At 38.7% G+C, this 15,058-nt stretch overlaps 2 protein-coding genes across 6 annotated transcripts in view; one reads left to right on the forward strand and one right to left on the reverse strand.

Moving 5' to 3' along the window:
* Positions 1-7,808, forward strand: part of ECM2 (extracellular matrix protein 2) — a 42,686-nt gene extending 34,878 nt beyond the window's left edge. For 4 of the 5 annotated variants that reach the window (XM_009456894.5, XM_054658898.2, XM_003312166.6 and 1 more), the window contains 2 exons: positions 772-1,098; positions 5,300-6,468. In XM_009456894.5, the coding sequence (XP_009455169.1) occupies positions 772-1,098; positions 5,300-5,468 (496 nt within the window). In that variant the 3' untranslated portion in view covers positions 5,469-6,468. Of the gene's footprint in view, positions 1-771; positions 1,099-5,299; positions 6,469-7,631 lie in introns of those variants that run through there. The other variant, XM_001148362.7, reaches the window with a different exon arrangement.
* Positions 1-15,058, reverse strand: part of CENPP (centromere protein P) — a 289,427-nt gene that overhangs the window by 112,845 nt on the left and 161,524 nt on the right. The window lies entirely within an intron of this gene.

Here is a 15,058-nt window from a genome sequence, read left to right on the forward strand (position 1 = left end):
CAACTGGGATCTGGGATTGCGTGTCCTGGAACTATGTGCCTAAGTAGCACAGCCTGGGACACGTGTCATTCAGAAGCAGGATGGAGAGGCCAATTGGGCTCAGCAGCATGTGGCACTGAGCCCACTGTAGGCAGAGAAGTCTTCATCAGGTGAAAAGAGGGCGTGGGGCAGAAGCCTTAGGAGACTCAGGTGGGGTTCCTGAAACAAGCCAGTGAGTTCACCACGTTCCCCAGATCTTCTAGATGATTAACAGCATTTTCTAGATTCCCTCAGGCTCGCCTCAAGTCCCAGGTGTGCCAGGTCATCAAATCAAATGTGGAATGAAAATGTAGGGGAAGGGGAACCACAACAAGCCAAAACAAACCAAACTTCCTTGCTGGAACCAGAGACAACTTTACAGATAGGCATTTAGATGCATGCTGGGATTCACGGGATTTCATTTTGGATTCAACGCATCAACCGTACAGATATTTTAGTCTTTGGGCCTCAGTATTGCCTCTAGGGATATGAGTTTTTCCCTCCTAGTCTTTGATGCTCCTCTCGCATGGACTCACATAGCTGGGAGGCAGTATGGCACCCTGGTAAGGACATGCAGCTTGGTGCAAGAGACTAGGGCTGGCTATACCTGGAAAAGTTCCTATTTGGAATCATCACTACAAACTGGGTGCTTATAGGAAAATGGACCAGCATCAAGACTGGCCTTATCAAAATTTAGAGCTGATGATCACCATCCTGATGTCCCTACCCTGTTTACTTTTTTCTTTGCTGCAGAAATCTAGAATCCATTGATCTCTCCTTCAACAAGCTCTATCACGTCCCGTCCTATCTACCCAAGTCCTTGCTGCACCTAGTACTCCTTGGGAACCAGATTGAACGGATCCCTGGCTATGTGTTTGGCCACATGGAACCAGGCCTGGAATACTTGTACCTGTCATTTAACAAACTTGCTGATGATGGCATGGACCGTGTCTCCTTCTATGGGGCCTATCATTCCCTGAGAGAATTATTTCTGGATCACAATGACTTAAAATCTATACCACCTGGGATACAAGAAATGAAAGCACTACATTTTCTGAGGCTGAACAACAACAAGATACGGTAAATTTTGGCTTTTTCAAGTATCTGTTTAAATTTTGGTTGGCAAAATATATGATAAAACAACCATGACATGATCTCTGGGATTTACGTTAAGGGAAAAAAAAAATGGTGCTAAGGGGTTGGATTAAACAAGATTGGCAAATGTTAGTAATTACTAAAGGTGGATGACAGGTATGTGAGGATTCATTATAAGCTTTTCCTACTTTTGCACATGTTTATAAATTTCCATAGTTAAAACATCTTTTGGCCAGGTGCAGTGGCTCACGCCTGTAATTCCAGCACTTTGGGATGCCAAGGCGGGCGGATCACCTGAGTTCAAGAGTCTGAGGCCAGCCTGGCCAACATGGTGAAACCTCGTTTCTACTAAAAATACAAAACTTAGCAGGGTGTGGTGGTGCGTGTCTGTAATGCCAGCTACTCAGGAGGCTGAGGTGGGAGAATTGTTTGAACCTGGGAGGCAGAGGTTGCAGTGAGCCGGGATGGTGCCACTGCACTCCAGCCTGGGTGACAGAGTGAGACTCCATCTCAAAAAAAAGATTAACAGATTATTATATATAACACTTAGAACTTTAGAGAGAGGTTCAAATGAGTCTTCAAAGCAATAGATTATGTTACTACTCCCACCTCCATGTGTAAATAAATAAAACTAATCTATAAAGCATAAAACCTAAATATATGCTAAAATTAAAACTGCTTCTATCTAGTTTTTTCTGAAGTCAGATTTCTGAATACATTTATTGAGACTCACTTTCCCTACTTTTGGGAACACATTTTTCTGCATGTGTTCAGCTTATATACTGAATCATCACTCCTGCCTAGATGGCATGAGTGTCTTGAGAATTAATCCAGAATATTTTGTTAGTAAGGTCTTTATCATTGGCAGTGAGGGAGACAATAACCTTGTTGTTCTGTCCCTGAGAATTATGCCTCTTAGTCTTTCCCCTTCTCTAAAAGTCCAAATAAACTAAATGCCTACAAAGACAAAACAAAAACACAGAAAAGTTCGTGTTTTTAAAGGTACTGGAGGAAGAGATGGGGGTTTGGGAAGGCTTTGTAAAATTCAGTTTCAAAATTTTTTGGCAAAAATACTTCACAGGTTGTGCCATATGCTTCATACTGCATTGCATCAGAAGGTGTCTAATGTTTGTCCCACCTTTTTTGATTCTAAAATTGATCACTGGATTGAGGTGGTCATAGCCTGGTATCTCCTAAGACAAACTTACTCCTCCATCATTGAACCAATGGTTTCACTCACAGATGAATGTTGTTTGAATTCTTATTTCATTAGGGGTAACAAAATGATGAATTTCTATTTTTGCCATGCTTCTCATGCTCATTAGCTGGAATTCCTCTGTAAAAAATTTTTTGCTCATCAACTAGGGCTGCTTTGTCACTTTGAAAGGCAAGAAAAAAGCTCAGTTCTTTCCTTTAAACCACCAGTGGGAGTAAGAAGTTGGAGCCTGAATGTTTTTGCTTTATTTTGTTTTAGGGTTCTCTCTTTTTCTGGTGAATCAATATATACTTAGGCTTTCATGTAAGCAGTTATGTTTCAATCAATTGCAGTCATCTGGACAATGGTCGCCATTCAAACTGGCTCTTGTGTCTGCTCACTTGCTTTTGGGCACACGTGGGCCTCAGGCTTACTTTCTGCATTACCTACTGCAGACCTTCCTCCAAAGAGCCTGGCCTCTTTCTTTGGGGAATAGTATTGAGAAGCCCCAAGTGGGAACGAGACGTGGTCCTTTCAATTGTGTTGCTATTGTTTTGAGGCCTTTCAGTGGACTGCCAGGAAATTCCGTATTTTGAAAAGAAAGTAAGTTCAGACTGACATTCCCAAATCAAATTTAACATAATTGAATATTCCTTTTATTAAAACTTGTTTCTCTTACACTGAAAATCTAGGTTCCCAACAATATTAACTTGGATGATCTTACAATATGTAAACAATTGTTTCAAAATGACATCATTATTACTGCTCATAATAAAAGCTTGAAGTTTATTATTTTTTGGTAGCTCTATTTGTCTTTAGGATAAGTTCCACTACAGAAGTACAGCTGAAATACAGTGGTTTCCTCTGTAATATGTCAACAACTTAATATTCAGACATGTTATTTAGTTTATTTTTGGTTTTTAGAAATTGCTCTTTTCTTTTTGAATTAATATTATTTTTGACTGTGTTAAATATTTTTAATTCCAAAGTCAAAACTGTGTAAGAAGTTGAATTAAGAGAAGTCTTACTTCTTTTTACTATACTTTTAGGGTACATGTGCACAACGTGCAGGTTTGTTACATATATATACATGTGCCATGTTGGTGTGCTGTACCCATTAACTCTTCATTTAACATTAGGTATATCTCCTAATGCTATCCCTCCCCCAACGTCTATGATTGTCTTTTATACACTATATGATCCTTCCCATAGGTTAAATTTTTAAATTTCTAGTTTATCCTTCCAGTATTTATTTTTGCAAACAAAAGCCTACATACATATATATATTTCCCCATCCCCATCCATAATTATTATACAAATTATTACACAAAAGGGCAGTTTTCTCTCTATATATGTCTTAGTCCAATTCTGATGCTATAAAGTAATGCCCAAGGCTGGGTAATTTATAAAGAGAAAAGGTTTATTTGGCTCATGGTTCTTCAGGCTGTGCAAGTAGCACGGCACTGGCATCTGCATCTGGTGAGGGCCTTCAGGCTGCTTCCACTCATGGTGGAAGGGGAGATGGAGTGTGTAGAGATTACATGGCAAGAGAGGAGGCAAAAAAGAATGGGGAGGTGCCAGACTTCTTTTTTTTTTTTTTTTTTAAACAACCAGCTCTTATGGGAATTAATAGAACAAGAACTTACTCACTCCCCTGATCCTAGAGAGGATATCAATCTATTCATGAGTGACTTGCCCCCCATGACCCAAACACCTCCCATTAAGCACCACCTCCAACACTGGGGATCAAATTTCAACATGAGATTTGGAGGGGTCAAAAAAACCAAACCTTATGGGGTATGTGTATTTTTTCTACCCTTTTTTTCTTTTTTCTTTCTTTCTTTTTTTTTTGGAGACAGAGTTTTGCTCTTGTTGCCCAGGCAGAAGTGCAACGGCGTGATCTCAGCTCACTGCAACCTCGACCTCCCAGGTTCAAGCAATTCTGTTGCCTCAGCCTCCCAAGTAGCTGGGATTACAAGGATACGCCACCATGCCCAGCTAATTTTGTATTTTCAGTAGAGATGGGGTTTCTCCATGTTGGTCAGGCTGGTCTTGAACTCCTGACCTCAGGTGATCCACCCACCTTGGCCTCCCAAAGTGCTGGGATGACAGGTGTGAGCCACCACGCCCAGCCTACCCTTTACTTTTTAAAAGTATCAATATATCACTCCCCATCAGTATGTAGAGAATTTCTTCATTCCTTTTCACAACTGAATATTATGCAGATATACTATATTTTATTCAATCAGTTCCGTATTGATAGACATGTGTTTCCACTCTTACTACTAAAAATAATGCCACAAAAGATAAGTTTGTATAAATGTCATTTTGTTTTTTTCCAGTTTAACTTTGGGATAAAATCCTAGGAGTGGGAATGCAGAGTGCAAAGGGTAAAGTGCGTATGTAATTTTAATAGATATCACCAAATTCCTTTCCAGAGGGGGCGCACCATTTTGCATTCTCTTCAGTGGTATTTGATCGGTCCAGGCTCACTATTAGAATATGTTAATGAGCTTTTGGATTTTTTTTTTTTTGCAAACCTTATAAATAAAAAGTGGTATGCCAGTAAAGTTTCAATTTACATTTTTCTTCTGAATGAAACTGAGCATTTTCCATTTTCCTCCTAGATTCTTAGGAAGCCTTTGTATCTGCGATATAAGTTACTTTCTCCTTCTCTGTCATGTTGTTTAACTTTGCACTTTCTTTTTAAAACCTGAAGTAAATTTTAAATCTTTTCATTCAGTGCTTCTGGTTTTCAAATCACATATAGAAAGAATCTCCCGAGTCAGAGGGTGTGACCACAGTCTGTTCTAGTGCTTCTATGGCTTTATCTTTCACATTTGAATCTCTGACGTAGTTGGAATTTATTCTGGTCTATAAGGATCCAACTTTATTTTAAGAACAAAATTTTTTTAACAAATGTTAAACTTAACTCCTAAAGGCAGATTATTACTGGGACCATGTGTGACTTGCATGTCTATTTTTCCTTAGGAACATTCTTCCAGAAGAAATTTGCAATGCTGAAGAGGATGATGACTCAAATCTGGAACATCTTCATCTTGAAAACAATTATATTAAAATTAGAGAAATACCATCTTACACATTTTCATGCATAAGATCATATTCAAGTATCGTTCTTAAACCACAAAACATCAAGTAATTCCAAGTTTTCCTTTGCTGTTTATAAACTTTACTCATGTATTTGTAGTAGCTGCATTTGTCATTAATAAGAGAGACATAATCCTCCTGTTGTACTCAGTATCATTATATGCTAGTCAACCTGATTCACTAACACACAGATGAACAACCAAAATATACCTAAAAGGTATAGTCTCTAGGAGTTTTATTAATAGTAAAGGTAAAATCTCTCAGTTTCCCACCTCTAGAAAGAGGCCATCTCACTAGAATAGGATATTATGCATACTGAGCTAGACCAGAAGAGTCTGGAACAAAATAAACACAGCCTTTATAATCAACTTGAGTACTGGTGTTAGCTGAGAACTCTGTAAGTCCCTTTAAAAATTATGTATCTTTTGGTTCAAGATTAAGAAGCATAATGACAACAAAAAAAGCAGGCAGAATTTATGAATAAGTGTTGTTTATTATTAAAACAATAATTTGTTAATTTCTTGTAAGGCCCTGTGCTATAATTACTGGTATAAATATAACTGAATATTGGGGTAGCTTTCATTTCTTCCATTAATTACATGTGTAAAATTAAAACACTACTGTAATGTTAATTTCCTGGTTTTGAAAATCATATTATGGTTATGTACATTGTTAACATTAAGGAAAGCTGGCAGAAGAGTGTGCATAAATTCTATACCCTTTTTGAAACTTTTCTATAATTCTAAAATTATTTTTTAAAGTTAAACAGTATATTAAGATTACCTTCACTATTCCTCACTCAAGATTAAGACATTTTTTGAAAAGCAGTAGAGTTTGCTTAAAATACAAATTAATTATTCTTGACTATAACCTTGTAAAGGTAAATCTAATGTATAAATTTTTGAAAAATTTTGCACCACTGGTCATAGCATCTATCTCCTTTGCCTTAATTTACTGAAATACATCATTTTATTCAGTTCAATTGAAATAAAGCTATGTCTTTACTATGTATTGGCCCTACCAAAATCATATATTAAAATTTTCTAACATAATGATTTTTATCTTTGTATTGCTAAAGTAATTTATAAGACACATATAGAAACTATGTTGACTTCTTTTGTAACTCTCAGTTTTATGTCTTGGCTAGGAACTTAAGTGCCAGTGTTGGCCTCATTGCATAGGTTTCTCTAATTTTTTAAGCTTTAGTTATTTAATCATTTAATAGTTCTTTCACCATTCTAGGAACCTTCCATCCCCACTTCACAAAGCTATTATAAGAACTAGAAAAGAATGTAAAGCATTTTGGAAACTATGGTATGGATGATGAATGCAGTTATTATCTCATATAAAACTGAGAGGAACCAGCATAGCCAACCACAATTGACAATTTCATGGGTGACTCAGTTTCATGAGTGTGAAAAGTTTGACTTATTCCATAATGTTATTATTATTTTTTTTTTAGACGGAGTGTCACTCTGTCGCCAGGCTGGAGTGCAGTGGGGCAATCTCGGCTCACTGCAACCTCTGCCTCCTGGGTTCAAGCGATTCTCCTGCTTCAGCCTCCTGAGTAGCTGGGACTATAGGCATGCGTCACCACTCCCCGCTAATGTTTGTATTTTTAGTAGAGACGGGGTTTTACCATGTTGGCCAGGATGGTCTCAATCTCTTGACCTTGTGATAAGACCGCCTCGGCCTCCCAAAGTGCTGGGATTATAGGCATGAATCACTGCACCAGGCAAGACTTATTCCATAATGTTACTTCTAAGCCTACTTTCTTAATAGGTAGGATTCAGAGATTATAACATGAACAGCAATAATAATATGAAGATAACTGTTAGACTCAAGAGTCAAAGACTTATAGCAGGTTGTTAGGAAGAAAAATAGAATTTTATGGAACAAAAGTTGAGCTTCGTAATCAGTTTAGGAATGAAGGTGCATTACTAATTTTAAATTGGCTAGGTTGACTTTAAGAGACAGGTAAAAACAAGAAGATAGGGTTACACATCCATTTAACAACCCTTGTGCAATACTTATTGATGTATGAATATAAACACATTGACATAAATGGTTTAAGGCAATCTAAGCTGTAAACAAAATTAGTATTAAAGGGGGCTCAAACTGAATAAGGTGAGTCAGCAGAACTAGCATCTTGGGATGACACAGAGACAGATACTAAACGATTCATTCATTCATTTCTTACTCTGACTTTATTCAGCTGTGTTTCAGATGCTGTTCTAGAGACAGTGACAAACAGATCAGATGTGGCCTTTCCTCTCTGGTAGAGGCAATAAGCAGGAAATCAAACAGACAAGTAAGCAGGCAAGTGCTGTGCAGTCAGAAAAATGGGTGACAATGCGACGAGCACACTGGGGCCTGAGGGCCGCCAGGAGACTACGGCCACCCTCAACGGCCTGGATTAACAGCAGATCCAGACCGGTGCCTGTGGAGCAGACGCACTGTGGGCTTGCTGTCCATGTCGCTTCTCAACTCTGCTCTGGCTGCAGAATCCCAAGAAAAAAATGAAAATCAGAATGACTGATTGAAGCTTTTTTCTTAAGTGGAAGTTGTACTTATTTCTACTGATTTTATAATTTTTAAAATATGGCTAGCATGGAACTTGTTCAGCCCTGAAATTTCATGATGTTCTAGATGGGAAGTTTTAATTCCATAAAAAAGTGATAAATGTCCTTATAGCAAACACTCTTCACAATATAATGTACTAAAAAACAGATGTTCTGTTTGGCTTCAAAAATTACACTATAATTACTAACACACATATACACTAAAGAAGTCCTGGTCTAGCCATGATCTAAAAATATTAATGGTGTGTCTTGTCTTTGTATATATATACAAGGAACAGTATAATTTTGAGATTTGGCTTATTATCAATAAGAATATTATAAGCAGCACTAAAGAAATTATTTAGTGAAAGACATACAGAATCTGGTATAATGAAATAACTACACCAGGAACCAAGAGACTTGGGAGCCCATCTTGTTCTTCAATAATTATGCAGTCATTTTACTTCTTTGGGATTCATTTGATTCAATTATAAAATAACATGTTTGGAACAGATCAGTGGTTTTCAGACAGGGTTCATTAGGGGTTTCATGTCACTGATAAGGAAGTGAACAGACCTCTCTCTTCAAACAAAGCAGCTTTGCTCTCATCAGAAAGTGTTCACTCCCATCCCCCTTTTCTTCCTACAATCAACAAACTAGGTACTATCTAAATGACACACTAGGTTTTAAAATCCATCAAGAACATGCAGCCTTCTCTTCCCTTTCTCCAGCTCCAGCTACATTCCTGGAGCATCCAGGCTGAAGAGGCTTGGCCTTAGGAAGAGGCTGCCTGTTTTTCCTTCTGAGCACCAGTGCAGTGGGGTGAGATTAGCCCTGAGCAGACTGCTGGGCCCCTGACCACCTTAAATGGCTAGTCGACAAGCTTCTGTAGGAACGAGCACAGTGCTGCAAGCTCACCAACCTCCTTGCAGGGCAGGTGATGATGCTGGGGCTCAGCGAGGGCAGGTGGCACATGAGAACAACAGGGAATATGTGGCTGAGTCTGGACTTCCCCTGCATCTTCTGACTCTGAGGCTGGTGCTCCTCCTGCTGAACCAAGCTGTCTCTCCCTTAGAATTTGGATGGAAAGTCTAGGGGACCCAAGAGTGGCAGGCTGCCTAATAAAAGGTCCGAACCTGGGCGGCTGATGCTCAACCGGAGGGTATAGGGCATGTGGTATGACAGGTGTTACCAACGAGGGGAGAAAGATACTCAAAACCACCTCTCCTTCAAATGGCATCATCAAATGGCTCCACGTACATCTCCTTAGAAGCCATTCTCATTAAGTCAAAGTTAATTACTCCGTAAGATGACTGCTTTCATTACAACACAAAAAAACTACCCACAATGTTGTACAGTTGAAATATGCACAGTGTCCTCTAGTTGTCACGGACACCTCCAGGGGTCATCAAGACGATTATTCCCACTCACACATAATTATTCCAGTAACTGTTTAATAATATGTAGTATAAATCTTTAAAGTACTTGGAAATGTTAACAAATTATGACAATGTTTGTTTTAAGATTATTTTAGACTCGGCATAAGTATATGAAAATTTAAGCCACAAATTACAGGTATATAGCTAAAGGATAAAACCCCAAATTTTTGGCAGCAAATTTGTGTTAGGCATAGTGCTTCAGGCAAAAATGGTTTCTCTAATTTTACTAATTTAGGTGGGGAGTAACAGAAGATGACTGTGATATAATACAGGATATAATTAACACTAAACCATACAACACATACACGTAGTTCAGAGGAGAAAGATCAATGGACCTTGAAACAGGAATGTGAATCAGTGAGGGAAGCAGATGGAGGGACTCACGTCTGGGCTCATTGGTCAGGAGTCTAGCCTCACTATGGCAGGAAAGGAGAGGCAAGACGAGGGCTCCTCAGGCCAGGAATTAGACCAGATTCAAGGCGATGAGAAATGCAGCATACCACTGAAAAATGCTGAAGCAAGAAGTGTTCCATGAAAGCAGCAGTTTAAGAAAGGAAAAAGAATTACTCACTGCAAAAATCTAGAGAGTGAGAGCCTTCACAGCACAGATACGAGAGACACCAAAAGGAATTCAGTGAATAGTTATCTTGTCAGATAAGGGGCACACAGAAAAGGGACCAAAGAAGAAACTGCTCTGATTCTCATAATGCTGCTAAGAAGTTGAGAGCCAGGGGCCATCTGTGAGAGAATGCTGAACTTGGGGTGTCACCATGGGGGTCAGGCAAGACAAGGAGAGGACAGTAAAGACGGGAAGGTATGAGGTCAAAGCTGAATGCACAGGCAAGGAGTATACCTGAAGGGGCCTACAAGAGAAGGGCAGTTCAGCCAATCTCTGATGGGCTCCGATCCTCAACTTCAAGGGAGGGACACAGAAGGCAAGTTCACTGCAGTGTCCATCTGACTTGAGCCTTTCACCTTACAGAGCCAGCTTCCAAGCACAGGATGAACTGCACCTAAAAGCCTAGCTCCTCAGGACCCCCAGCCCCACAAAACCCCCGCTATTCAGTGCCTGTGCCGCTACCCAGGACAGATCTGGTATTATTAGGTAGGTCTGTAGTGATTATCTCTTTAGTGTTATTAGTTAGGTCCTACATAATGATTATCTGGAATTATTAGTTAGGTATTGATTACTTTTTTGTGTATATGGGTGCTGTACAGTAGCTGGGTTGAGCGGTATAGCTTGTTTCTCCAAAAAGACTGTAAAACTTAACAGAGACAACTCATTTCTTAAACCCCTGAATTTGTGCAAAGTAGGTGCTAAAATGTCTCTTGAATAAAGAGTTCCATCTCCTTTATCTCCCAGTCAAAACTGTTTCAGCTTATGAGTTATATTACCCAAAGAGTTGATATTATCCAAAGTTGACATTACTCCTAAATAAAAAAGAAAGGAACCTGCAAAATTTAAGGATTTTCACAGAAAAACATAGAAACTGAGCAGAAAAAGATTTATACAGGGTCACAAAAGTAAAAGGGAATCACTTATGTTATTAACATTTCTGACAAGGACCTCAGAAAGCTAAGTAAATTTTTTAAACAATTAAGTTATGCTTTGACAACTGGTAATACTTAGTAATCAATCTGATTGCTCTGCATAATAGCAACACTGACTATGCCTTCCAAAGCCATCATTTAAACATACCATAAATTACTATGTTCCTAAGATGCTGACTTAAAAGAATGAAATACTCAAATTCTGCTGTTGAAGTGAAACTTCAAAGGGTGGAGTAAAACCCTTTATGATATTGATTCCACCTCTTTCCCTTATTTAGAAAAAGGATAGAAAATGTCCTCATGGCAGAAACATTTACAGACTGACAGATGACTGAACTATTTATCTATCCATGGTTGAACGTAAATTCAGATCCTTGATAGACTTAAAATTCAAAAATATTAAAAGTACCCATGAAAAGAAGTTTCTGCCCAGCTCTAACTTAACACCAAATGACCATTACAGGCCTTAAGCCCCCAAAGTCTGTGAAACATGGAGATTCATCTCTTGTAGTTAAAAAAACAATAATGAGTATCTTGGCTCTGAACTAGAATCAGTACTAGCCATGGACCTGGCCAAGTTACTTAGAGTTCTAGTTTCTTCGTGCACAAAATCAGGAAACAACATCTGCCTCCCAGGGCTGATGGGAAGACTAAACAAGTTGATATCCTGTGGAGGTGCTGGGCACAGGGTAGACATAATAAAGGTGAGTGTCAATGTTTCCAGGGACAGACTACAGGAAACTGGTGAGCAGGAAGTTACTTAACTCGCTCAAGGCTTCCAGGCCTCTGAGTATGGTGAATATTAATTATTTAAAATAACTGATTTCTTAGATTGGTATTGAATATAGTGGAAAAAGGAGTGGGTCTAATACACTAAGACAGGGCTCTGCACACATGCTCTGTAAAGGGCCAGAAGTAAACCCCTTGGACTCTGTGGGCCAGTGGGGGTCCAGCGGGGACCCTGCAGCCTTGGCAACAGCGTGGCTCTCCTGAGGAGTAGGTGGGAAATTAACAACAAAACCTGAGTTTGACTGCCTTTCTTCTGTGTTACTGTATGATCATGTCCATGGCACGGAACAGAGTGAACCATGGTATACACGAACATCTGAGCAGGATCTCCAGGCTGAGGGAGCCAAGAGGGTGAGGAAACTGGAACTCAAAGAGTGTAAATGACATCTCATCATAAGATTAAAAAAAAAAAAAATCCTGACCATAGGAAAGAAAATTAAGTTTGATCTGTGTGATTCACTGTGATTACTTATAATACCTAAAAAGGGGGAAAACTATATTTAAAACAGTCAGCCAAACTAGAGAAGTATCTGATCAATGAGCCTGTCCTATAAATGAATTCTTCCCTTAGAAATAAAGGCTGAATGAGTCACCAACGGTATAGCAAGACAGTCTGCACTGGCAAACCCAGGCCTTTCCATCTGTAGCCCACGTAGCAAACTTTGGGCAGAGGCTTCCCTAGCAAGTTTGTTCCTTTCCTATTCATTTCTGGCCCTATGACCATCAGCTCAATTGAAACTAGTCCAACAGAATCAGAGGCATTTGTAAAAGGTTTTCAGAGGAAAATCTACTGTAAACTGTGTAATCCTGAATTAGTCCATGTTTGATTCTACATGTCTTAAATAAGGCTTCAGCTTATGACATGTCTTTTATTACAAGGTGAACAGGAGCATTCGAGACTGTAAGCCCGGCTGGATTTCAGTCTGTCACATACTGTTATTTGCAAAGGAATAAATGTTCTAAACTCAGTAAGTAAACTTTAGTGGTGATACAACTAAATCATAAAGGCATGACCATTTCTTCTGTGAAGTTATGTTCCCTTTTCTATATGAAAATGGATAAAATCAAAACTTAGTCTAGCATATTTTTTCCTTTGTATAAAATGTGAAGAATGTGAATCCACGCAAGGGAAAGCAGGACTGTATTAAAAATAACATGTGATTACACTAAATACGTATTAGTTTGGAAAAGAAAAGGAATACATCATGTTATTAAAATGTCCTGGTGTGTTTCTAAGTAACACAATCTCTGTGGTCAAATAAACTTACATTAAACTATCAATTGATATAAGCAAATCTTTTTATAAGTTGTAATCTGCTGAAGGTTCATTGTTTTGCCTAAACTGGGAATTACATTCACAAACATCAAATTTATATGTGAATCATTTGGAAAGTGAATTTAACTAGTATTGTGACACTAGGAATAAAGAATACATTATAAACTGTAAATCTATTCTAGGGCAGCAGTTCTTAACTATTTGAAGGATGGACCCCTTTGAAAATATGGTGAAAGCTATAATGGATCCTCTATGCAGAAAAATACATATATAAAAACACTTGGCATGTATCAAAAGACTCATAAAGTCTTTCCACAAATTCTCTAAGTATTCATATACCCAAGTTAAGAATCCCTGTCTAACGTAACATCTTAATTAACTTAAAATAAATTTGGCGGTAAATATTTCACTACAGTGAAGGATAAATCAAAGAGTTAAAGTTAATTTAAGGCAAACTGCCTTATCTGCTCCAATTATTTAGCATTTATTCCCCCTTTATTTGGTAATATTTTCAAGGCCACAGAAAAGTTTAAGTTCACAATGAGCATCTACATACCCTTCACTTATATTCACCAATGAATAATACAGATGTTCCCTGACTTATGCTGGGTTACACCCTGATAAACCCACCGTAAGTTGAAAATATCATAGGTCAAAACGCATTTAATACATCTAAACTTTATCTAATGTCATAGCTCGGCCTAAGCTAGATACATGTGCTCAGAATACTGTATTATTCTTCAGTTGGCAAAATCATCTAACACAAAGCTGATTTTATAATAAAGTGCTGACTAGCTCAAGTAATTTACTGAATGCTGTACTGAAAGTGAAAAACACAATGGTTGTATGGGTACTCAAAGTACAGTTTCTTGCTATTGAGCAAACTTTCACTTAATGGTTTCATATGTTTATTTATTTTTTGAGACAGGGTCTGGCTTTGTCACCCAGGCTGGAGTGCAGTGGTGTGATTGCTGAAGCCTCCACCTCCCAGCCAAAAGTGATTCTCCCACCTCAGCCTCCCCAGTAGCTGGGACTATAGGTGTGTGCCACCATATATAGGTGTGTGCCACCATGTCTGTTCTATTTTATTTTTTGTAGAGACAGGATCTCACTGTGTTGCTGATGCTGACTTAATTGTTTTAGCTTCCCTTGATTATCTTTCCTTAAATCAATTATTATATTGGAGGTTTCACTGTGGTGATTTTCTGTTATTCCTTCTGCATTCATTAGTTGACATTCTTCTGTAAGGAAAAACTCTGATCCTTTTAACCCTCTTTTCTCTGTTATTATAAAAAGGATTTAGTATTGTATGTGTTATAATCCAGTTTTTATTCTTTTTGAGATGCTCAAACTGCCCCTTCATGGTGGCTTCTATGTTCCTTTTCTGAGTCCTTGGTAAACTCTGCAAACTTTCACACTTCTTGGTACAAGAAAACTTTTTCAGAAACCTTTACTTCTCTGGCCCAGACCTGTTGTGGGCCATTTCTCCAAGGAGTCCTGGTTCCCTTAGTGGGAAACAGTATTTAGAAACACAGATCTGGAAACCAGATGTGCTCACTGCTCTCAGGTCTGCTCAGTGGAAAGAGGTAAGAAATTTATTTAAAACAAAACCATTACTTGTACAGATTCCTCAAAGCAAACTGACTTCAGATATTCGTTAAAAATATTTGACACAGCTGGGTGTGGTGGCGCACACCTGTAATCCTAGAGCTTTGGGAGGCCGAGGCGAGCGGGTCACCTGAGGTCAGGAGCTCGAGACCAGCCTGGCCAACATGGCAAAACCCCGTCTCTGCTAAAAATACAAAAATTAGCCAGGCGTGGTGGCCTGTACCTGTAATCCCAGCTACTCAGGAGGCTGAGGCAGGAGAATTGCTTAAACCCAGGAGGTGGAGGTTGCAGTGAGCTGAGATTGTGCCACTGCCCTCCAGCCTGGGCGACAGAGCAAGACTCCGTCTCAAAAAAAAAAAAAAAATTGACACATGCAAAATATAATAAACAAAATTGTATAAGTCCTTCATTTTTCATA

The sequence above is a fragment of the Pan troglodytes genome, chromosome 11, assembly GCF_028858775.2.
Source record: "Pan troglodytes isolate AG18354 chromosome 11, NHGRI_mPanTro3-v2.0_pri, whole genome shotgun sequence".
In the NCBI taxonomy this organism is placed as follows: Eukaryota; Metazoa; Chordata; class Mammalia; order Primates; family Hominidae; genus Pan; species Pan troglodytes.